The sequence below is a fragment of the Ambystoma mexicanum genome, chromosome 12, assembly GCF_040938575.1.
Source record: "Ambystoma mexicanum isolate Mex_15411 chromosome 12, UKY_AmexF1_1, whole genome shotgun sequence".
Lineage (NCBI taxonomy): Eukaryota > Metazoa > Chordata > Amphibia > Caudata > Ambystomatidae > Ambystoma > Ambystoma mexicanum.
Genome location: NC_090936.1, coordinates 28,389,134 through 28,413,813, shown reverse-complemented (window position 1 = coordinate 28,413,813; position 24,680 = coordinate 28,389,134). Strand labels below are relative to the sequence as shown.

At 47.6% G+C, this 24,680-nt stretch overlaps 1 protein-coding gene across 1 annotated transcript in view; it reads left to right on the top strand.

The window, feature by feature from the left end:
* The window catches only part of HDAC10 (histone deacetylase 10), a 706,011-nt gene that overhangs the window by 635,423 nt on the left and 45,908 nt on the right, over positions 1 to 24,680 (top strand). Inside the window, exon 18 of the mRNA XM_069627848.1 lies at positions 6,254 to 6,338. Within this exon, the coding sequence (XP_069483949.1) occupies positions 6,254 to 6,338 (85 nt within the window). The remainder of the gene's footprint in view (positions 1 to 6,253; positions 6,339 to 24,680) is intronic.

Sequence of the window (24,680 nt, the reverse complement as noted above, 5' to 3'; positions counted from 1 at the left end):
TGAGTTTTTGATTTAAAAAGATAGGCACTCTTTCTGTTTGGTAATGGTATAATTCCATTTTCTCTTCGTTCCAGTTATGGTACTTGTGCTGATTTGGAGTGCTAGATGTGATCTCCATATAGACCATCACAAGAAAGGCATCCTGGAGTTCCTCACGGGAACGGGAGTCCTTGTCCCCAAACGGGGAGTTTTTCCCCGGTGAAGTCTCACTGCCCTGACCCCTAGGGAGGGTGTTGCAAAGTGGGATAACATCCCTAGCCTCACAGGGGGGCTCCGCCTTGGGGAGAAGGGATGAATTCCCTTGATTCGTCACAGAAGTTACTAAAAAGTCAAAAGGGAAACAGTGTCCCAGTACTGATAGTCTGAAGGACTGATCAGTTTTCTGCATAATAAATTAGCAAAAGGCCAGCGGAGTGAAGCTGAAGGCTTCACTTTCCTGTAAAAAGTCAGGCCACGTTAAAAAACAAAAGCAAAACGTTTGGGGGTTCATAGAAAATGGAGGGAAAGATTCTAAAAGAAAAAACCTTCCTAACACCGCCTAATGCCCCCCCTCTCATTCTCTTGTGTTGACTGCTCCCCAGCCTCTTTAGCCTACTGCCCCCCTGTCCCCGGCCTTGTGGGTCTACTGTCCCGTACAGTCTCTTGGGAGTACTCTCCTCTCCAGCCTATTGGCTCTACTACCACTACCCCAAACACTCATGAGTCTACTCTCTCCTCAGCATCCTGTGTCTGCTCTTACCTGGGTGCATACTCCAGCTTACTCTTACGTCCCGTCCCCTTTCCTCCATACTACATGGGTGTCCCTCGCTAGGGACGGGAGACTGAACCTTTTTCACCAGAAAAAACCTTCCTCTTTAAATTTAGAGGTGCGGCCCTGGGAGCATGGGATCCCCTGACTCCGCCCACCGGTGCCACTCCCTAGTCCTCTTTTCCGTGTCGACGGGAACGGACCGCTTTCACCAGCGCTCTTGGGTTAGGCCTCCGGCTTTGTAATTTCACGCGCTCTTCCCTGCAGAAGTGTTTTCTTTTTGTCTTCTTCTTGTCTTGTCTTTAATCAGATACCTCTGTCATCTGGCGCCACGCTCCTCCCCAGCACAGTTCAACGTCAGCAGGCTCCAGCAGGTGTTCAGCCTGCAAGAGGCTCTTCCTTACGTCTGACCCCCACGCTCTCCACCTCCACTGCCTTGGCCCTGACCACGGCTGGGAGTCCTGTAGAGCGTGCAACACGCTTACAACGCGCTTTGAGATACAGGTTAGCCCGGGGGAGGGAGCACTTCAGAGGTTTGCCTCCAGAGGACTCAAAGGAATTTGTCAGTACAAGTCCAGGCCCAAGATAGGGGCACTGCTTTAACCCGCACCTAGAGGGGGAAGGACCTTTCAGGTTCTTGTACCAGTGCAGGTACCGAGGCTACTACAGCTAACGGCCGCCAGGCCGAGGGGTCGCTAGATCCTACCGGTGACTGCGCTAAAGGGCCACAAGGCTCTATTACCGGGTCTACACCCGCGGGGTTACGCCCTAGTACCGGACAGAGGTCCGAGGGGGGGCCTGTACGTACCACATACCCCACAAAGGCGACTCCTCCCCCAGGAGGCGCAAGAGCAGGTGGGACCTTTCAGGTTCTGGTACCAGTGCAGGCACCAAGGCTGCTACAGCTACCGGCCGCCAGGATGAGGGGTCGCCAGATCCTACCGGACATTGCGCTGAGGGGCTGCAAGGTTCTATTACCGGGTCTAACCCAAGGGGCTACGGCCTAGTACCGGACAGATGTCTGAGGGGGCGCCTGTACTCACCACGTACTTCGCAAAGGTGACTCCTTTCCCAGGAAGCGTTGAAGCGGGAGGGACCTTTCAGGTCCTGGTACCAGTGCGGGTACTGAGGCTGCTACAGCTACCAGTCGTCAGGCCAAGGGGTTGCCAGATCCTACCAGACGCTGCGCTGAGGGGCTGCAAGGTTCTATTACCGGGTCTAAACCGAGGGGCTAGGCCCTAGTAACAGACAGATGTCCGAGGGGGCGCCTGTACTCACCACGTACCCTGCAAAAGCGACTCCTTCCTCTGAAAGTGTAGGAGCGGGAGGGACTTTTCAGGTCCTGGTACCAGGGCAGGTACCAAGGCTGCTTGCTACAGCTACCAGACGTCAGGCTGAGGGGTCGCAAGTTCCTACCGGGGGCTCACTGCGCTGAGGAGCCGCAAGTTTCAATTACTGGGTCTACACCTTAGTACCGGACAGGTGTCAGAGGGGGCGCCTGTATGCACGACGCACCCTGCAAAGTTGTCTCCGTCCATGTGGGTCAATCACGGGAGGGACCTTCCAGGTTCTTGTACCAGTGCAGGTACCAAGGCCGCTACTACAGCTACTGGCCGCCAGGCCAAGGGGTTGCAAGATCCTACTGGTAACTGAGCGGAGGGGCCCCAAGGTTCTATTACCAGGGTTACGCCCGAAGGGCTATTCCCTAGTACCAGACACATGTCTGAGGTGGCTCCTGTACGCAGCACTACCGGCAGCATCGCCGAGGGAAATCTGCCTGCCACACCCCGTCCTGAGGTGCAGGATAGGCCTCAACCTCCACCGCCAGCAGTCTTGGAAGAGGCGGGGCCCAACGAGGCAAGCACCACGACACAGGAACACGGCATGCAGCCCGACAAAATGGCTATCGGGCCTGATAAAATGTCAGCTCGTCCGACACCATCCACCTTCGGGGAATAGGTAGGGAAATAAGTTCCCAGGTGGGACTGATCTTCACTAACTACATGGCCCACGGCATACCCTTCATCGTTGCAGGGCCAATGCACCCCGCAAACAGTGAGGCAGAGTGGGTTCAGGCTGCAGCATGTCCACGTCTCCAAGCGCTCCACCGGCCTGTGAAGACAGGTTTTCTTGAAAAGCCATGACCCTCGGGGACATACCCCTCTGGTTCTGTCGCTAGCGCCCACGGCCACTCCTCCCTTGGTTCCAGTGCCTCCAGTACCCACAACACTGGCTCCCACACCTCCAACGGTCTTGGCAGCCCCACAACCTCCTTCTCAGCAGCCGGTTTGGGTCAGCAGGTCACCGTTTGAAACCCATTTGGCGCAGCCTACCAACAGGCGCCTCAACGCCAAGTTTAGACAGCTGGAGGGGGCCCCTTCTTGCTGTTGGCACTCTCCCAGCTACACTCCTCGACCATTTCCGGTGCAACGCCTGGCACACTGCAAGGTAGGGCTGGCGGAGGCCAAATATGGTTGCACAAGACATAATGGAGTCCGTCGTGGCGCAGATTGACGCCTCAGGCCGTGCCATTTGCACTGCTACTGGCAGGAGAAGGACTGTCTGGCTACGGGCAACCAAATTCAACCCGGACGCCCAGGAACGCATACCTTTAGGGGGTTGGGGGGTGCAACCTGTTCCATTCTACGACGGCTTGGGAACTTGATAAGAGGAGGAATAGTCCCCAGACTGCTGAATCCTTATCCATCCTCGCTAAGGCATATAGCCAGACGCACACCCATGCTGGCGCACTAGGTTCGCGGACCCTTGGATCCTCCCTGCACTGTTCTCAGGCTACCGCCTACCAATCCCTCCTTCGCCTCTCTCTCCTCCCTTCCTCTCCCACAGATTGGGACAATAACTCTGTGGGCGGTAATTCGCTTTCATGTAGAGAGGCAGGCAGTGGAAGAAGTCCCAGCCTCCCAGCGGGTCTGGGCTCCTATTCACGCTTTTTTCGCTATACAATGGTTACCCAAATGCATATTGCGGAGATATTGTGCATGGGAGACTGGATGTGCTTCTTGGATCTGAAGGATGCTTACCTTCACGTACCGATCTGCAGCCCCATTGGTTCTTTCATAAGGTCAGGATCATGGGCTTCCATTTCCTATGCAAGTTTCTAACCTTTGGCCTCAATCCAACCCCCAGGGTCTGTACAGAACGAACGAACGAACGAACGAACGAACGAACGAACGAACGAACGAATGAAGGCGTGGCAGCCCTACTTGGGGCCCAGGGTCACCACGCCTATCCATACCTAAACTGGCTCATCAGGGCAAGGTCTCTGGAGGGAGTCCTCCACAGTGCCTCCGCCCTTATGCTTCCACTACACGAGTTGGGATTTTCCATCAATCTCAAGAAGTCACAGCTTTAGTCCAGGCAGACTCTAACTTTCCTGGGCCTCATCTGGGTCAAGAGCTCCGAGAGAATTTTCCCCTCACATGGGGCATTTTCTTAGCAGAACAGTGACCGTGGCATGGTGGTACCAATGCCTAAATTGTAGTTACACTACGCAGCCTCCTGGAGTCAGGAGAGGGCTTCCCGGGCGGAGCTGGGCAGAATTCTACTGCATCTCCGTCACAACTTAGTCTGGTGGAGCATAGACAGCAACTTACGGATAGGCAGGCCCTTTCGTCATCCAGCTCCGCAGGTTACCATCGCATCGCATCGCATGATGGGAAACTACCTTGGACAGCCACAGTGCCCGCAGAGAGAGTTCTGTCAGAAGCAGGTGGCCCTCATCAACGGGCTTGAGTTGATGGCCATCTGGTTCACCCTCAAAGCCTATCTGGTGGCAATCGGAGCCTACCGGAACTCAGGGCAGGACGTTTTTTATCAATTCCGGTGGTTAAAAGACATTTGACGGGCCTCACCAGGCTATACCCGCCCATCAAGAAGCCGCACCTCGTGTGGGACCTCAACATAGTCTTGGGCACCTTGGCGCATAAACCCTTTGGGCCAATGGCATCCGCGGACATCAGGCTAGTAACCATTAAGACAGCCCTCTTGGTGGGGCTTACGTCTGCACGCTGTGTCAGCAAAATCCAAGCTCTGATGGCACCTGAGCCATACAATACCTTTCACAGGGACAGGGTGGTCCTCAGAACGCAACCCGCGTACTTAACTGAGGTAGTCTCTGTGTTCGATCTAAAGGGGGAGATAGTACTCCCTACTTTCTTCGCTGACCCTAAGGACCATGCTCAGAGGGTTCTGCACTATCTTCATACTAGACGAGTGCCAAATTTCTATCTGGACAGGATCAAGAGCTTCTGCAAGTCTGAGGCTCGATTTATCACCCTCGCAGGGTCAGGGCCAGGATATCAGGCTTCCAAGGCCTCCTTAGCAAGGCGGATGGTGGCCTCCTTAAGGAGGCATAGGATGGGCAACACAAACCACTTCCGGAAAACATGCATGCCCACACATGCAGAGCTAAGGCCACGGCAGTCGTTTTCCAGAGAGACGTACCGTGGCAGGTCATCAGCAAGGCGGCCACTTATGCCACTCCCTTGGCTTTTTGCAAGCACTACTGTTGGGATGCCGGCTCCAGGTCAGACACAGCATTCTAGCAGGCAGTATTAAGGAACTTGTTTTCTTAAGGAGGGTCACCTCTCCACCCTGGGGCTACATTCAGTTGTAATCGCCCATGCAGTATGGAGGAAAGGGGACGGGACGTAAGAGTAATTACAGGTTACTCACCGTAGTGACTAATGTACTCTTAGTCCATAGTCCCCTTTCCTCCATACATTCCACCACCCCCCCTAATAAAACTGGTGTCACTTAGGCAATTGTGATATTTTCCGCACCTCAAGGGGGACTGAGGAGTGATGATGGGCAGAGTCAGGGGAGCCCATACTTCCAGGGCCGCGCCCCGCACGCCTCTAAATTTAAAGGGGAAGGTTTTTTCTGGTGAAAAGGGTTCTGTCTCCTGTCCCTAGTGAGGGACGCCCATGCAGTATGGAGGAAAGGGGACTCTGGGGATAGCCTAGAGTTATTCTAATCAATTAAACCATTTAGGATTGTAATCCAGTCTTGTTTGCGAATGCCTACCATGTTTGAGATCACAGTGACTACAGATTACATTTATTTTCTTCATTACGCTCTAAAACACTTGTCCAAGTCTTTTTTCCCTTTGTAATGTTGAGCAAACTATGGATCCATGCTCGTAGATCTTTGTGGAGATATCTTGCACTCACCGAAAATCGACACTTGAGCTATGCTTATGGTGCAATGACTGCAACAAAGTAGGCAAAGCATTGGCTGCACCTGGCAGTCTTGCACATTCCTGAGCATGAGCCCTTATGGAAAGAAAAGAGTGCTACTTGGCTTGCTCTGGTGTCTAGGTATTTGCAGATCAATTTTACTTCTTATAATAGCAGAGCTATATGTTATTTGCTGTTAAGGCGATGCTAAAAAATTTCCCATACAAGTAAAGGCTATGCTTTAACTATCTTGTTGCAGTAACTAAACATTGGTTGCCATTTGCTAATGTAAATTATTTGTTCACAGAAAAATTATTTCTATAAGGATCTCTGAAAATCAGCCGTCTCAGACTGCAAACTCCAAATATGAAATATCGCTGAATTGGAAGGAGGTGAACCCCAAGGAAACTTTAAGTTTCATGGTTTTAATTATGTGTATTTTAGATTCTGCCTTTAGGGTTGACATTTGATTTTTAATGTTCTACATTCATCTAGAAATGTTCCCGGTACTCCCAATTTCTTTTTTGTTGTTTTGTTTTTCATTTTAATCCAGGACTATGAACATCTATTTAAAGCTAAATACCTATTTGTGAAATTTCACTTTGAAATGTGGCCATTTAACAAATACATGTTTCAATAAGTAAAGATTTAAACTTTGTAAGGTTTATTTACATATAGCAAGTAGTTGGGATAAGTGCATGTTGGGACTCGGGGTTGATTTACAACAGGACAGGAATTCCCTCCAAGTTGGGTCCTTTCGCTCCACCACCTCTCTCTCCACATTTGGTATTCCCAGGACTCTAACCTCTCACCCTGGCTCTTCAAGGTCTACTTGGCCCCTTTGGCCCACCTGATTTCCACCTTCTCCTCTAACTTCCAGTGTTATGCGGATGACACTCAGCTCTCTTTCAGGCTCCTGTCAGCCGCCTCTCCCCTCTTGCTCATTCCTGTCTATCCACAATTCAGGATTGGTGCGCCTCCAATGATCTTTGCCTTAATGCCACTAGGACTGAGACCCTTTTCCTTGGGATCCCTGCTCCCGCTTTCCCTCTCACTCTGGCCGCCCTCCTTGGGCCATCTTACTCTGCCTTCCTGGCAAAAAACCTTGGCCTTGCCCCTGCGTTAGTAAACCTAAACCCTTCTCCAATGTTCAGTCCTCCCCTTCTTTCTTTTGATAAGGCCAATATCTGTTATTGCCAAGTTAGTCAAGGCCAATATCTGTTATTGCCAAGTTAGTCAACCTAATATACTTGACAGAGAGTATCCCGGGGTGTAACCGGGTTTGTACGGGTGCTTGGGGTTGAAGATATGTGTGAAGTGAATTAGGAAAGGTTGTTACAGCTGCAGATTCTGGCACTACTAGGCTAACCCCTGCCTAGATGCGTAACAATAAACCAAAAACATATGTGCCAGTATCAATGCGCTTGTGTAGACAACAAAATACATCAACCATTTATGGTATCTCTGTAGGCTCACAAATTCAGCATGGGAACGATAGATAAGTTGTAAAGGATTCCAATCGGTCAGGACTCTTGCCCTTAGCCTAGGATGTAGCCCTCAATTAGAATTAATTTCCTTTATTTTCAACAAATTCGAATTGAGCTGGCACCCAACCCATCTCACACCCCCTTTTACAAATACCCTGGGTCACAATCCACCATGAACCAGGCCTGTTGGTGGGAATAAAATATGTATTTTAAATTCGAAGAAAATCACACAAGTTTTATATTGGGCAGCAACCACCAATGGGGTGATAATTACAGTGAAAACGACTGAAATATACTTGGTTAACCTTCTACAAGAACATATCCAAAGCACAAATAAATAGGCACACTTTTTCAATTAGGATAGATAGCCCCCCTGCAATGTTCCCTCAAACCCCAATTAATCGAATTCTGAGTGGATAGTAAGAAGCAGCAGGGAATCGGGAATATGAGGCAGCAAACAGAATCAAAATCTGACCTTCCCTCCCAAAATAAGAGGCAAATGGCATAAATTGACACTCAAAATTTGACAAATAATTAATTATATGTGTGGTTAAATAATGATGTAAATATGTTTTATCATAGTATCAGGGATGTTATATCACTAGCAACTATAAGGTAAGGTATCACAACAGTCATACAGTAGTTAAAAAAGCAACTTGAAACGGAAACACAGTGCAGCCAAATTCACACGTTGAAAAATTTCAATTTACACATTTGCAGTTTTAAATGTCAAAACGTTTTGTTTAAAAAAAAACTGAAATACACAGAATAAGAATGCGGTTTTTAGGCTGGGTGATAGATGCACATCACAGGGACAATATAGGAGTGAAAAAGTGACTATAGCTTAATAATTGGATGAGATTTTCAAGGTGAAAGAAATTCAGTATTGGTCAAATAAAGCAGTTAAAGTGAGCAAATCGGTTTGGAAAGGAAAAGGACAAGTTTTACTTAAACTAGATTATCAAGACTAGATTGTTAAAGAAAGACACGGTACGTTCCAAGGTTAATTTGCAACTTAACCTTTTCACCTCGCGTTCAACTCTATGTGGGAATTAATTAAAAATATTCCAAAATATGACTTAGGACTTAGGATCTAAGCAAGGTAGAAATTAAGAGAAAAGTGGCACTAAAGCTTGGAGATCAAGGACAGGGTGCACAGAGAATTCTAACAGTTTTAAACGAGTTATCAGGGTATGGATAGAATTACTTTGAGAGTGGGACAAAGAAAAAGGGTCAAGATGGGATACGCTATGTGTTGCTATGGGATGGGGAAATACTCACAATCCGCACTTCATGGGATTTGGGACATTCAACCGGGTTCTGGACTCAAAAACTCAGGTCACAACACAGCGAGCGCCCCTCACAGCAAACAGCTGGGCAAGTCTGGTCACTGGATGGCAAGGGTACAGCGGACATGCAGGTAGTGGGCAAAAGCCGGTCTGGTCATAGGATGCTCCCAAAAAGGGTACCCCAGCTTTTCCCCCTTGTTATTGGGATTTTAGTGCGGTTTCTGGATCAATGGCCTTGCTGGGATAGGGTCAGCTATGCTTTGGCCTGGCAGTAGAGTCTGGAATCTTGCACAGATGGATCTAAAATGTCGGGATACGCAGGTGCTGGAAATTCAGGAGAGTGTGTGCCCTGTCCCTGTAAGCTCCCACCCTTTATATAAAAGCAGGTAACATCACTGGGTTTAGTTTTGGGCAGAACTGAGTTAGACCTACCCCCAAGAACGGATAGGTCAACCTAAGTTGAAAGCCTTCCCACAGTCCTTTTTGCCAAAAATCAATCTTAACATAATTACACATTTATACAGTTGTGGCATGTTCCCAAATTAAAAGAAGTAAAAAAAAAAAAAATTGAAACTTTTTTTTCCGACACATTTGTTTCAGAACTTTTGTCATTCGAAACTGACTGTCGAAACAGTCACTATGAATGATCATGAGCTCCTTGTCAATTATGAACTGAGTCAGTGCTAAGCTATCCCACTCATGCTACTGCCAATGCGTGAGACTATGCACTTCAACTGTGAAGTTATTACTCCAACCCAGCGAAGCCGAAGTAAACAGAGCAAAAGAAAAGGCAGCAAGATCGGAGGAGCCCAACCCAACGATGCCGAGGGCAAGGTGCTGGAGGAGCCGGGACCCAAGTAGGAGAAACGGGAACACAGCAGGCTCAGAGCCAGAGCCGAACAAGCAAAAGTCAGGTATCGGAGGAGCTGACGCCAGAGCAAAGAACATGGGAATGTGAACAAGGGGCGTCGCGATGGCCAGGAGCACAAATCAACGCAGCAGACTGAGTACTGGGCTCACATTTAGTGTCTGCAAGGCGTTCCGTTGCCTTGACCATGGCCCGTGGTGGCCATCTTGGAAAAAGCTAGAATGCTGTGCGGAATACAAAAGGTCCCATTGAGCATACGCCATCTTTTGAGGGGGTTAAGATGCCATTAGGATGTCCGCGCCTCCAACGCTGTCACACAGATCAAGAATTGGGGAACGTCCTAACAGTGTGCCCTCTCTGAGGCAGACATGGTCCCGGCTTCCAAGGATTAAGTCTGTGATACCGCTGCAACAGTACAGGAGCAGTACAGGAGCATGAACAGAGGCTGGTTCCCAGGTGCGATTGGAGGGACCGTAAACCTTCCAGTCCAGGAGGTACTGTAAGTGACCTGTGCAATAGCGCGAATCACAGATAGCTTGCACCTCGATCTCAGGACCAGACTGGGTGTCAAGGGGACGTGGCTTTGGTTGGGTTGTTCTCTTGAACGGGTCTTCCAGGTATGGTTTCAGCTGAGATGCATGAAACATGGCGTGAATTCAAGACCAGGAGGCAGGGAGCTGGAGCTTGAGGGCCACAGGGCCAATAAGTTTTAGAATCTTGAAAGGCCCAAAGTAGCAGGGAGAGAGTTTAGTGGGTAAATATTTGGCCGAGAGCCAAACCAGACTCCCTTTTTGGAAGTTGGGTACAGGAAGTCTCTTGGAATCAGCCCTCCTTTTACTTGTCATTCTTGATTTGGTAAGTACCTGAAGGGCTTCTGCATGACACTTTTGTATCCTGAACACCAATTCATCCACTGATGGTACCTTGTTGGAAGTTCTAATAGCTGCAGGAAAACTGCTTGTGTGAAATCTGTAGGAACAAAAGAAAGGACTAACCCCAATAGAAGTATGCAATGAGATATTACATGCAAATTCTGCATAAGGCAGCAACGAGGCCCAATTGTCTTGCGAAGCGGAAACAAAACATCTCAAGTACTGTTGTAGAGATTGATTTAAGCGCTCAGTCTGTCCATTAGATTGAGGGTGATACCCAGAGGTCAGAGCCCGTTGTATGCCCAATATTTTACAGAGATGTTTACAGTAATTGGAGGTATATTATGGGCCTCTATCAGAAAGAATGATCGAAGGAAGGCAATGGAGTCGACAAATGGTTTGGAGAAATATTTTAGCCTTGACTTGAGCAGTTGGAACCTTGGGTAAGGCTATAAAATGAGCATTATTACTTAGGGAAACCACTGCCACCATTATAGTGGTCTGATCTTGAGAAAGAGGGAGATCCACTATGAAATCTGTGCCAATGTGTTCCCAAGGTGTCATAGGCAGAGCTGGCTGAGTCTTATTTCCCCAAAGGCAATCTTTGTGGAGTCTTAATCTGTTGACAGATGGTGCATGCCGCAACGTATCTTTCCACGTCAGATATAACCTTCGGACACCAAAAATATCGAGTGATATTTTCCTGAGTGACTCTGACTCCTCAGTGACCTGCAGATTTGATGTCATGAGACATTTGAAGGACTTCTAACTGAATAGAGGAAGAAGGTATGAAGAGGGCTTGTTTTTGGAACAACAACTAGTCTTCCCCTTGAAAATTATGTTGATGTACAATCCCTTGTATCAATAGGTCTTTCATATTAGTAACTTTCTTCACTTGTTGAAGAAAGGTGGAGATCTCAAAAACAAACACCACCTTGGGTAAAAGAAGCTCCTTCAATGTGGTGGTGTGTTCATCCGAACAAATTCTGGTTACTGCATCGGCCATATGGTTTTCAGCTCCAGGTAAATAAGTGAATACCAAGTCATGTGAGGAAAGAAAATATGCCCATCTAGCCTGCCTACTATTCTGACACTCATGCTGCTGTAAGACTTTCAAATTGCAGTCATCAGTGCCTGTGGTCGCCGGATGTCTGGAACCAAGTAAGAGGTGATGCCACTCAAGACATGCCTTCCTTATCACTAAAAGTTATTTTTCCAAAACGGTATAGTTTTGCTCCGATGGTGTCAAAGCTTTCGACATAAAGGCAATGGGAGGCTCCAGTTGATCTTCACATTTTTGTTTTAGGACTGCTCCAACTGCCACATTGGAGCCATCAGTCTCTAGGTAGAAAGGCTTGGTTTGATCTGGGAGATGAAGTATAGGTGCCCGAGTAAAGTGTTCCTTTAATTCCTTAAAGGCTGTTTGGGCAGACTCATTTCAATGAAAACGGATCCCCTTCTGTAGGAGAGCAGTCAAGGTAAGAATTTTCCCCGAAATTGGCTATGAATTTTCTATAACAATTAAAAAAACCAAAAACCTTTGTATGTCCTTGACTGATCTCGGCTCCTTCCATCGGGTAATGGCTTGTACCTTCTTAGGGTCCATGGAAGTTCCCGTGGAAGATAATACAAAGACAAGATAACTCACCGAAGTTTGGTGAAATTGACACTTCTCTAGTTTGGCGTATAGGTGGTTGTCTTGGAGACGGGACAATGCCTTTGAAACATGTATCCAGTGTTCAGAAAGAGATCTAGAATATACCAAAATGTCGTCCAAGTAAACCATAACTGAGGGTAGCATGAGATGAGCAAAGAGATGGTCCACGAATCTCTGGAAATCTGATGGGACGTTAGCCAGGCCAAAAGGCATTACACAGTATTCGTAGTGGCCAAAAGGCATGTGGAACGCCGTCTTCCACTCATCGCCACTACGAATCCGGAGCAGATGATAAGCTCCTCTTAAGTCTAACTTGGTGAAGATTGTGGCCCCTCGGACGGCCACCAGGATGTCTGGTATAAGCGAGAGGGGATACGTATCTTTGACAGTGATTTGATTTATGCCTCTGTAATCAATACAAGGCCATAATTCTGCAGTTCTTTTTTATGTATGAAAAATAATGATGCACCAGCAGGTGACTCGGACTCCTGGATCAAATCGTTCTTGAGATTGGTCTGTAGATAGGATTTCAGAGCTTCCTTTTCAGGTTCCGATAGGGTGTACATTCTTCCAAAGGGTACTTTAGCATCAGATAAGAGATCTATCGCATAGTTGTCTGCTCTGTGTGGAGGAGGTTCTTTGTATTCTTCTTCTGAGAATATGTGCTGATAGGATTGATATTCTTTGGGCAAGGTATTGATCAAAGGCACCATCTTAGTTTCTATGTAGCTCAAATTACAATGAAAACCAAGAGCACCTTGACACAGACAGTGAGCTAAACAATGTTCAGATCCTAAAAATAAGGTGCCTGCTGTGCAGTTGACATAGGGATTATGCTGACGAAGCCAGGTTAGGCCCAAAATAAGAGGATAATGTGCTGCCTTAACGAGTTCAAATTGAATGGGTTCAGAATGGGATGCCAGATTCATGATAAGGACAGATATGTGTTCTTTAATAGGTCCAGAGTTTAAAGGAGTACCATCCACTCCTTCCACAGAAATATGTACGGGCGTGGGTTCTCTCTTCAAATGATGTTGAGAGGCCCATTGATCGTCCATGAAATTCCTTGCGGGTCCACAGTCAATGAGTGCACGTATGTTGAGAATGGTCTTACCTGAGAGCTGTAAATCGACCTTCAAGACCACCATGCATGTCTCATGTTGATGTAGTGCTTGGGAACTTACAACCTCTCCTTATACCCTAGTTCCCCTTAAGGACGAGGTTTGGCGTTTCCCGCCAGCCTCGACGGGGCCACCGGCAGTCTCAAAGCATATGTTTGTTGGACCCGAAATACATACATAACCCGAGGTTTCTACGCCTAGTCCGTTCTTCAGAGGTCACCAGTCCTCTGGCACTGCCAATTTGCACAGGTTCTTCCTCCGGAGCATAGCATGAATGGACTCGAAAGCGTTCGGAAGGCTTCTGAACTCGTCATTTCCTTTTTTCTGTATGTCGCTCCTGCAGGCAGAAGTCTATTTGAAGGACTAAAGTGATCATTTCTTTCAAGGTTGTGGGTCTAGGGACCCTTGAGATCTCATCTTTAAGTTCTTCTGAGAGACCTCGTCGAAATAAGGTCACCAAAGCATCTTCAGGCCAATTGGTATTGGCAGCCGCCTGTTTAAAGACAGTTATGTAAGTCAGACTCTCCTGAGAACCTTATTTAAGGTCTAACAGGTTTTCTTGAGGAGTTATGGTCAACCCCTGCCGACCAAACATGAATTGAACACAGTTTACAAAGGCAGGGTAAGAATCCAACACCTGATTTTTTTGCCACCACCAAGGGAGTAGCCAAGGTACCACCAGCTAGATTAGAAATCAAAAGGCTGACCTTAGCCCTTTCAGTAAGAAAAACAGAAGGCTTTAGAGTAAACTGTACTATACAGGACTCCAAAAATTCCTTTAACTTGTTTGGATTACCATCGAACTTTCCTGAGGGCAGGAACGAAGGTAGTATTTCAGTATGTGAAGGTCCTGCTGCTACAATGTGAATTAAAGTGGCATTTTTCAGTTTTCAAGTGTTGTACCTCTTGTGTATGGTCTTGCAAGGCAGCAAGGACCTGTTGCATTTGATCCATGGTGATCTTTCCTTTTTTAGGGTTTGCTTACTGTAAGAGTTACTCACCATGCAACTTTGGCAAGGTAGACGGACCGGGTCTGAAAGAGTTGAATGTTTTTCCTTGCAGCATAGGTTAAGCCTTGGTAACCACTTACCCTTTCAATAATGGAATATGAATAGTGTAGTAATCACAAGGCCAGGGCCAGAAAGTAGGGGAAACCACAGCGGCAAAAAACCCTGCTGTATAGTAGCAGTCCACAGGGTGGAAGATCTTGAGTCCAGCCGGAACGAAGAATCCAGCGAGAGAATTCAGGACCAGCGGGAATCCGAAGGAAAAGCAATGCAATGTGTCTGGAAACGTGCACCAAAGGAATGAACACAGGGTAAAATGAAAGGGAATCACAGCGAAAGCCAAAGAAGGAAAAGAGAACCCAAAAGTAGAATAGGATCCCATCTAAGGATAATTTTGTGTAGCATTCTTGTGTAGATAGATATACCTCTGCCATCTTGATATAGTCCTCTCTATTTATGATAACAATATTACAACCTTTATCTGCTTCCTTAATGACTATGGTGTTATCATTGGCTAGCTGCATAAGCGATTCCCTTTACCCTTTGCATAGATTGTGCTTGTTGCTACCAAAGCCCCTCTTGGTGTTACGAATATTATTGTAAATATCCTACGTCCATGCTTTATAGAATGTTTCAATGACACTTTCTGTTGGTAATAAGGGAGTAAATCTGGACCTGTTCTTAAATTTGGATATCGCAACTCAACAGTAATAAAGCTCTAAGCATGTGTCAGTAACCCTGGCCATCTCAATATTTAAATAGTTTTGTGTGCCAGACTGATTTCCCCCATTTGAATCTGGTTAACAATTAAGTGGGCTATATACCACCAATACTACGTAATCAGTAGTGACATTACATTCACTTAGCCATGACAGTGCATTCAAGGACTGACTTGTTATCAGTGAAGCTTTCACAGAATATGCAAGGCATTCGCGCACGCAATTCATTGTCCAAACGGGGAATGTACAGTATGCCAATATGGTTGGTGCGTTCACACCTTTTGTGCTTGTTACTGTTTTGTCTTTGATATATACTAGTCAATTAGCTTAAGGCACTTTTTGACAAGGCCAATTCGGTTTTAAATACGTTACATGCATCAAACAATATTTGATTAATGTGTGGCACCTAGGTGCAGGCCCACTATCATTACGACAGTATTTGTAGTATTACCACGATACCCACCCAGCCGTCATGCCGCACGAAAGATGTGCTTGACGTTCCTTCTCTCAGACCCAGATTGTTTAGCTCACTATCTTTCACAGAGGAGAAATATCGAAAATATATCAGTCTTTGTCCTGCCCTGGCGCAGTCCAGCACCGACATGCTAGGCTATTCTCCTCTGCACAAGAATACCAACAGCAGCCCCAGACACGTGTTTCACCCCCTAGTTTTTTGCATAATTTAAGTAACTTTGGATCTCACCCTAAGTTACTAGGGGAATCCAGACATAGACCCCGTGCTCACTATTCTTAGAGAGGCACAGCTCCACTCTACTGATGCGGTCCAATCGGATCGAAACATGTGTCTGGGGCTGCTGTTGGTACTCTTGTTCAGAGGAGAATTGCCTGGCCTTTCGGTACTGGACTGCCCCAGGGTAGGACAAAGACTGATATGTTTTGGATATTTCTCCTCTGTGAAAGATAGTGAGCTAAAGAATCTGGGTAAGGCTCTCGTAACCCCGAGACTAATGTCCTGCAGAGGGACTTCCCAGGACCCCCTTGTTTTTTTACCATTGTGTCCAAGCCTTACTCTGCACCCTCACAGCAGGGAGTTGGATGACACAGACATATTGGAATGTCTGGAAGTACTATTTCAGGGGGATTCTTCAAGTACTTCAAACACAGTCATTGATGCAGGGACACACACACTTTTAAAGGGCCTAATTGCAAGCCCAATAACAGAGATTGTATATATAATACTGACTGTGTATCGGTTGGTACCATGACCGCACATAAAATTGAATTTGATGGATATACTGCACTGAAATTGACTAGTGTGTCTTGCCATGACAGGGACTCCACAATAAATCTGTCTATATTATTGAAAATGTTGCAGTTTATAATTCCGGTGCGGGTAATAACTAGTGAAGATATAGGGCCTCCTCAGGAGTTGGGCGGTATCCCACTAGTAAATCCGCCAGAATACCGCCCAACGCAATAACCATTACCACCACTTGGTCCGACGGCGTATCACAAGTGGCGGTGTAAGTCCCAATTCTTTGGAGTCCCCAGAACTCAATGGCTATTTTCGGTACAATTACTAAAGCGCTAATTGCGCTGAAAATGGGCGGAAAGTCGGTGCATTCACCCCCAGCCCGTGAGGTGAATCCTCCTGCTTTCCCCCAGACTCGTGATTGGGCGGTGCGGTAATGCAGCAGTAACGCTATTGTCACTGCTTTTTTACTGCACCGCCCAATTTCTGATGAAGCCCTTAGTGCTTGTGGATCAAGTAGAGAGCATGGGCCCAGCTGTTTCAATGTGGTGTTTCAAACAGATGTGTTAATAGAATTGGTACTGTTGCATGAGAATTAATTATAGGAGCATGGGCCGAGCTGTTTCAATGTGGTGTTTCAAATGGATGTGTTAATGGAATTGGTACTGTTGCATGAGAATTAATTATTTAAAAGAGGGTACAAATGTTAAGTTAGCTAGATCGCAATATGATAATAGCCTGCTTGATCTGACTATTGGACAGTTTGGTAAAACCATTAAAATGCAAGAGGTCCGGCCTGAGCAATCGTTATTGAATAATATCTATGGGAGTAATAAAGAGGTAACTACAAGGGGGAGGGTACCAGATGATGGAGTTATGGATTCATATTAGCAATGGTTGCTTGGAGCCTTTCAGTTGCACTTCTTAAAGAAACCCTAACCAAGGTTTTGTTGTCTGCTCCTGGAACACAAGGGGCGCTTCTCACTACTTCATATGGAGGCCTAATTGAGAACATACATCTATTCATCTCGTAAATTCAGGAGACCAGGTGTACGGATCCCTTTAAAGAGAGTGGGCGAGCTTCCATACATGCCCCAGCAGTGAAGGGTCCTCCTATAGGTAGTCCAAAGTGTGGTTTACTCATTTCTCTTGAAAACACTTGGAACATCAGAACACACGAGCTAAGCACCAAAGCTATCAAACCGGAGGGATATCGGGATAGGGGGATTTTAGTCATGACTGTATATGACCTGCCTGCAATGGTTTTATATGGAAAAAATTCTTCATACTTTTGAGGAACTATTAGATACCGGGGAATCTTTAGACCAGTAATCATAGGGGGAGATTTGAATCTTAAGATTCACCCGAGACCTGCTGCTTATGTATCTGATGCTGTGTCCTCTTCTATTAGGAATAATTATTACAATCAGAAAGGTGTGTCATGGGCACCTATGTTATATCAGTAGCTATTTGTGATGCTGAATAGGTATTGTCAAGGGGATGGTCACTGGGGCTGCACCAGAGTTAGCGGCTGTAGTGCATCAACTACAATTTATATTTGTTAATCAGGCAGCTCTCCCATTGGTTATTGATATGTCCATAGTCATCGGGAAAGAAAGCAACCACGTCCTTTTGTTTGCTCTATCAGAGTTCAAAAAACCAGCGCAGTGCTATGACAAATGTAGAGTGGTTTCTCTCAATTGCGGGCTTTCGTGTAAAGTGGAATCAGCCTAAATTGACTAAAGCTAGCCAATTCGCTAGTGATGAATTGTGGAAGTTTATAATGTCAGAACATTTCTGTGTAAGGGCCAAAAATGAAAATTTGATTGAAGGATTTGAGACGATTTTATCCACTATACACAAATGTATACACATAGACAGGGAGAATAAAGGACTAAGGGCACTCACACGCATGATTTGAAGATATAGCACGTGAAAAGAATCTTGAGAGGTGATATTAAATAATTGATAGACACAAGAAAGTGTGGGGGTGGGTAAAAATTATAACCCCCACCTTAAAGTGGCTATAAATGAAATCGGAAAAATATGTATAATAAATGGCTGCGTGACTAGTCAAAGAAAAAAGAAAGAACTATGGCTGACTCTTGTGGATCATGCTAGCAAAAAGGAGCCCAGACTGTTTTAAGGTGTCATCAACTCTAGGAACTACTCCCTGGTGATGAATAGTGGCACCTCTAGTGAGGACTGGGAAGGATACTGTAAGGAAAGCATGGTATCAAAGCAAGACAGACACAAGTGATCACAGTTCAAGGGTGTTTATTAAACTGTAAAATGAGTGAGATAAAGGCCTAAGCTAATCCTAAATCTAAGATTGGAGCAAACTACGACCATAAAATAATAACAATATACTAAAAAAAACCTATTGCCGATCCTTACTGCTAAACTACAAAATTGTGTGGGTTAATGATTCATAAGAAAAGAAAGAAGTGTTCACTAAAATATAAGTCAGGATGTTATGGCCGGGGTTTCCCTTCCCTATGTTTTTAGCACGGGACAACGTGGGACTCTTGAGCACAGCACACTCCTGGGCTTCTGACACAAGCTTACAGTTCCTTTTCTCTATATCAGGGCCTTCTTCAAAACCAACAAAACAAAAACAGTTCCGGACCGTATATTACAACTCTGTGGGCGGGTGCCGTTCTGCCCGGCAGGTCAGACCAGCCGGGCTGAACGGTACCCGCCCGCAGAATTTTCACGGAAGCACCGGCACTGTTATTAATGGTGCTGGTGCTTCCGTGGTCCCCACTCCCATAGTCATATGGGACTCTATGGGAAAGGGGACTAACAATTTATCGGCGCCTGAGATTCTGGAACTCCAGGGTTGTAATCCCCCGGTGTTACCGGCAAGTCAGGCGCTGGTAAATCATTACGGGACCGGCGGCAACCTGCCTTTAGTACCGACATGGTTACCGCCGGACTCGTAATGAGCCCCTATATCTTTTTTAAACAACCTCCTTTTGTTAGGTCCCCCTCATCCAAGCTCAGACCTTCCACTGCACTTGCCAACTTTAAACAAAGACTTCCGAAGGGCGATCACGTCTCACTGGGTCACTTTGTTATCCTATGGCAAGGGCGTGTCTATGTACAATAACCAGTTCGCATTCCCACAGTTCACAATTTCTACAACGTGCCAAGGACTTTTGATTGTACAAGGGGTTTGGCTTGACCCTTGTATGACCACCTTGAGACATCACACTGGCCTTCTCTATGGCCTCCTGGTACTTGTAGTTCCACTATCCTACGGTTCAGTACTTTCCTTGTTCAAGAGAGGGGTACCACCCAGAGATCTTCTAATGAGCACCCACGTGGCACCGGATCACTCTTTCTCTGGTACCAAGTCTCTTTCACAAAGACCTCTGTCTCTTATTCTTCTTAATGTTGCCACTTCAACCTTGAGTCTAACACGGCCCACTATCGGGTTCTTCTGACTCACCGGCTGTGCTCAACCCGTTGGCGTTTCTTTTGCCTCTAGAGTCAAGGATGGTACCACGATGGCAACCGCGTCTCCCCTCCCTAGGTATCAGTCCGGGATCGTTGCATGTACCGCTGACATCTGTCGCACCACTCGCCAGCTGCGGTTCCCGGGTCTTCTGCTTATTTTGTCAGAGGCTTTGCGGGTCTGGGTTGAAAAGGGCAACTCCCTCCTTGACGTCCTTTCAGGTCTCGCCGTCTTTCTCCTCCATTTGAACTGCCATCTTCGAATAGCTGCTTCCTCGTGCGTTCGTTCTTGCTCAGTGTATGCTCTTGTGCTCAACCTTTTATCCCAGTGGGGAAGGGAAAGGGCAGTCAGGTGTGTGTAGTTGTCGGTAATTGCTAGACTCTGCCTGACCCTTGTGTTTGGACATGTCAGATAAACTGCTGTGATATTAGTCTGTTGTCGCTCACGGGGTGAGAAAGTGTTTGTGTACGGAAAGGGGAGGGTAGAGTTTCTATGTATCCTGCTGGACAGGATGGGGAAAAGGGTAAAAAAAAAAAAGAGGATACCGCATCTCACCCTTCAGTGTCCCACTTCCACTCCCTGAAAATCCCCCATCCAGGTGAACTTTCCGCACTGGTCCACCCCCAGGAACTGGATCCAATAGCGATGGCCGTGTCCTGGCCGACTGGATGTCAGATCCCCGGGGACTAGCAGGTGAGACACAGTCAGGTTTCTCACAATACATAGCTAGTATATTGGGCTTGCCTTCCGGGGAACCCTGCTACGTGTGGGGAGAAGAAACTAGGTGGTGGTTTATGTCATCTATTAGTGACCTGGTGCTGTTTATACAGAAATGGAATACATTGCGGGCAGCAGGATCCAATGGGACTTGTAATGCTTTACTTAGATTGAATCCTGAATTGTGGGCGGCTGCTTGTTACGATCTATTTTCATATATCAGTTCTACTCGCTCCATACCGAAGTCATGGAGAGATAGTAATGTAATTCCGGTATACAAGAAAGGAAGTAGAAATTCTCTGACCAATTATCGTCTACTAGCAATGTTAGATATTCCATCAAAAATGTTTGCAAGAGTTTTGCTTCGTGAATTAACCAAATGGAGTGATACTGGTAATATTATTCCACAGAATCAGAGAGGTTTTCAGAAAGGTTCTAATATTCTTTATAACTCGCTAACTCTGGCATAATGGGTTGAGTACACCTGGACAGAGCAGCCAATTGCCTGTATATGTGGCATTTATAGAAATGAGTGCCACATTCGATACCATTCTTAGAAATTGCCTATGGCACAAACTCGATGCTTTGCATATACCGAAGGGCTTACTGTCTATGATAATTAAGCTGCACACAGATACATGGGTCAGAGTCAGATTGGACAGATCTGGCCGTGTCACTAAATGGATCATGACCTGTTGAGGGGTGTAAGGGTGCAGAAGGAGGAGACTGACACACAGGTGGCATGATTGTTGGCATAGATTTTTATTTGATCAAAATAAAGAGGAAATCTATCTCTCTGTAACTCTAAAAGGAGTTTCCCTGCTGCACCTAAGGATTCAGACAGAATGTCTAGGTAAATGACGAGTCCACCGTTATGTGTGAAATGCCTACTTCTGTCCCTCACACTTGTAACTGTAACTAACACTAAAGAGGTAGTGGATGTCTGTGGTCTAGAAGAATGGCTCCCTTCCCTTCTTTTTGAAAATGAACTATGTTTACCTTCGTAGGTGGGAAATGCACCCGAGAGAATGACTCCCTTCCCCAGGTCTCCGTTCCTTTTCAGGATATCAAACAAAGTCCCAGATTGTAATGCTTTAAAGTTCTCAGTTCCAATTCAAAGGGTAAAGTTCCAACACAAACATAATTCACTATTTCCCATAGTTCTCACTATTGGGTTCCTGGAGAATGTCTCCCTTCTCCAGGTATCTCGTTCTCAATATTTCCACAGTGCTAGGGGAAAGACTCCCTTCGCTGGGCCGCCTTCTGTTTGGCTTCATGATACACAACACCAGGGGGTTTGGCTTCCTTCCCCTGATCTCTCTTGGCATTACGGTACCCAATACCAGGGGGTATGGCTTTCTTCCCCTGATTGCTCTTGAACTCTTTACCACACTTCACAAAGGCTGGGGGAATGACTCCCTTCCCAGGCTCTTTGTCACAGTTCACGAAGGCTGAGAGAATGACTCCCTTCCCCAGCCACTCCCAGGCTCTTATTTCACTTTCACTTACAAACTGTATTTCTCCTCTAAACCAATCGTTGTCCTCTGGGTCTTACTGCCCCATCCAATGACAGTCCTCTGCCTAAGCCTCTTGACAGCCATCTTCAGATTTTTACTGTATGCTTCAGTGTTGGGAGTCCTCTAGTTTGCCCTGAGAGCTACTTCTACGTTTTTCGTGTTTTTTCAGAGGAAAGGGTTCTATTTTTGCTCAGAAAGAGCCTGTGTGCTCTTCTCTCCATCTGCCGTCAGCGGGTATCCATTGTCAGTGAATTTCAGCACCCCTCAACAGTAAAGATCGTCAAAGTTTCCAGAAGGCCATCAGGCCTACTTTGCACTCTCCGACCATGACAGAGGAGAAGAAGGAAGGAACATCTCTCTTCAAGCCCTGCACCAAGTGCGGGCTAAGGAACGTGTTTGTGGAGAACAAGCACCTGTCTTCATCTGGACCACAGGGAAGGAGTGTGCGAGATCTGCCTCAGCTTCTCCAAGACGAAAAAGGATAGGCACAGTGAAATGGTGGGGTGGCGGAAGGCCAAGGCCTCTGCCCCGTGCTCCGAGCCCCTCCCCTCACACAGGACCGACCGGCCCCAGAAGGGGGCTTCTAAGTCCTTTGAGGGCGCTTCATCCGTGGGTTCCAAAACAAGGCCAAGCACCGCAAGTCCGGTTCCATCAGGGTCCCTGTGCAAGCGGGGTCCTGTGATGGACAGGGCGTGACCGACGTCACCATCTGCCTCCATCGCTAGCCAGCGATCGAGTTCCTCCTCGAAAAGGAAATCATCCAACCCGGCTAAGCTGTGGGAGAGGCCCGAGAAGCTAGGAACGGAGAAGATGGCCAATCTGCCCAAGTAGGCCCAATTGGCTCAGGAGAAGTCTTTGTCAACGATCGAGCTGGTGGTGGCGGCTCTCACGAGGCTAAAGGGATTAACCCTGTGAAGGTAACCCACACAGCGCGGAAGGTTTCCCTGCCTCCGAGGTGGGAAATTACTGACTGTGGCAAAGTCTGTGGTGAAGTCTGCTGGCATGCCGGAGAAGAGAATGCTGTCTCCGAGTCCGGCTCAGACCCCTCAGGATGGAAAAAAGGGGGTTGGGGGGGCAAGGAGGCTCTGGACCAGCCCAAGACCATGTGAGTTTAGTCCACGGACGACGAGCACCTGGAGTCCTTACACATGGTCCACGAGGATGTGGAGGACGGCAATGACAATGGCGCAAGGCCTAGTCTTCCGATCATGCCTGCTCAGCCGAGGGATGTATCTCTGCACATCCTGTCCTCCCTCCACAATCTGGTGTCGGAGATCCAGAAGAGGATGCCGCAAGGGCCGGTGCCAACGGTCCCTCAGGGCCCGACCAACCAGTGACGAAGAAGAGGAAGCGCCATCCGGCGCCTCCATTTCAACATCCGCATCGGGCCCCTCTCCCCAGCACACCCAGACACGGGTACAGAGACCGGTACAGCCACAATGACAGACATCATCGGTGCGGGCAGCGGGTCCCCGCATCCTAGGGCGTCCCCACCGGACGAGGTGGGGACGTTCGATTCCATGATCGCCAAAGCCTCCAAGCTGTTTCAGCTTGTACCAGAACAAACCAGGAAGGAGAGTTTCCTGTACCAGAGGCGGGAAGCCAAGAGGAAGACAATCATGGCAGTGCCCCTCCTGGACGACGTGTGGGAGGAGGGCCTGGCCCTCTTGAAGAATCTTTGCACTGCTCCAGCCAAGCGGGATAGGCTGTAGAAGTACCGGGTACCGAAATCTGCACCCAAGTGCCTGAGGTTGCAACCATCACCAGAAATGGTGGTTTTCGGCGGCCGCAAGGAAACGGTCGCCATCGTCCTCTTCAGTCCCTCCGGACAGCGAAGGTAAGAAGATGGACGCCATGGGGCGGAAAGTGATTTACACCAAAGCGTCCACCATAAATCCGGCCAACGCACTGGTGATCCTAGCCAGGTACGACTGGGCGCTGTAGTACAAGCTGGGTCTGATTTTGGAGTTCCCCCCGGACAACAAGAGGATGGAGGCGATCGTCATCTTCCAGGAGGGAGAGGTAGCATCAGACCACGCCATCACAGTGGTGCTGGACGTTGCCAACAACGGGTTCCGGCAGATGGGGAACAGTGTCGCGAAGGCTGGTTGAAGTCCATGAATTTCCGCCAGGAGGTCCAAATGAAGGTGCTGGACATGCCTTTCGACGGAGATAACCTTTTCGGGAAGGTCGTTGACGAGTCCCTACAGGCCATCAAGGCGGATATGGAGACGGCCCATTCCCTGGTCACCCTACAGTAGCACTGTTCTTCCTTTCGTTTCTCCAGAGGAAAGTCGGGCAGGCCTTTAAAAGTTTTCTCCTCCTCTTACTGTCAGCCTTTCAGATCTACGACCCAGGAAGCCCATAGAGGCCGTTTCCAAGCCTACAGTGGAGAAGGACAGTGTTGCCAGCAGGGCAGGGCAAGGCGCCAAAGCAAGCCGGAACCGACCATGACCTTGGGCCCCCACCTGTGCACCCGGGTGGGAGGCCAGCTGGCTAGGTTTGTCAGCGAGTGGGAAAAGATCACTACCGAAAGATGGGTGCTGGAAGCTTTCGCCCATGGACATATCCTGGAGTTTCAGGAAACGTGTCAGCGGATCCCTACGGTGACCCGGTAGGAGCAGCACATCCCCCAGCTACTGCAAGAGGTACGGGCCATGCTAGGGTGATACAGCTAGTTCCAAGACGACTCCGGTGCTCCGGAGTCTACTCCAGATAGTTTAGTCAAAAATAAGACAGGGAGTAGGAGGCCCATCCTAGACCTGCAGCATCTCAACAAGTTCCTCAAGTCCCACAAATACACGATG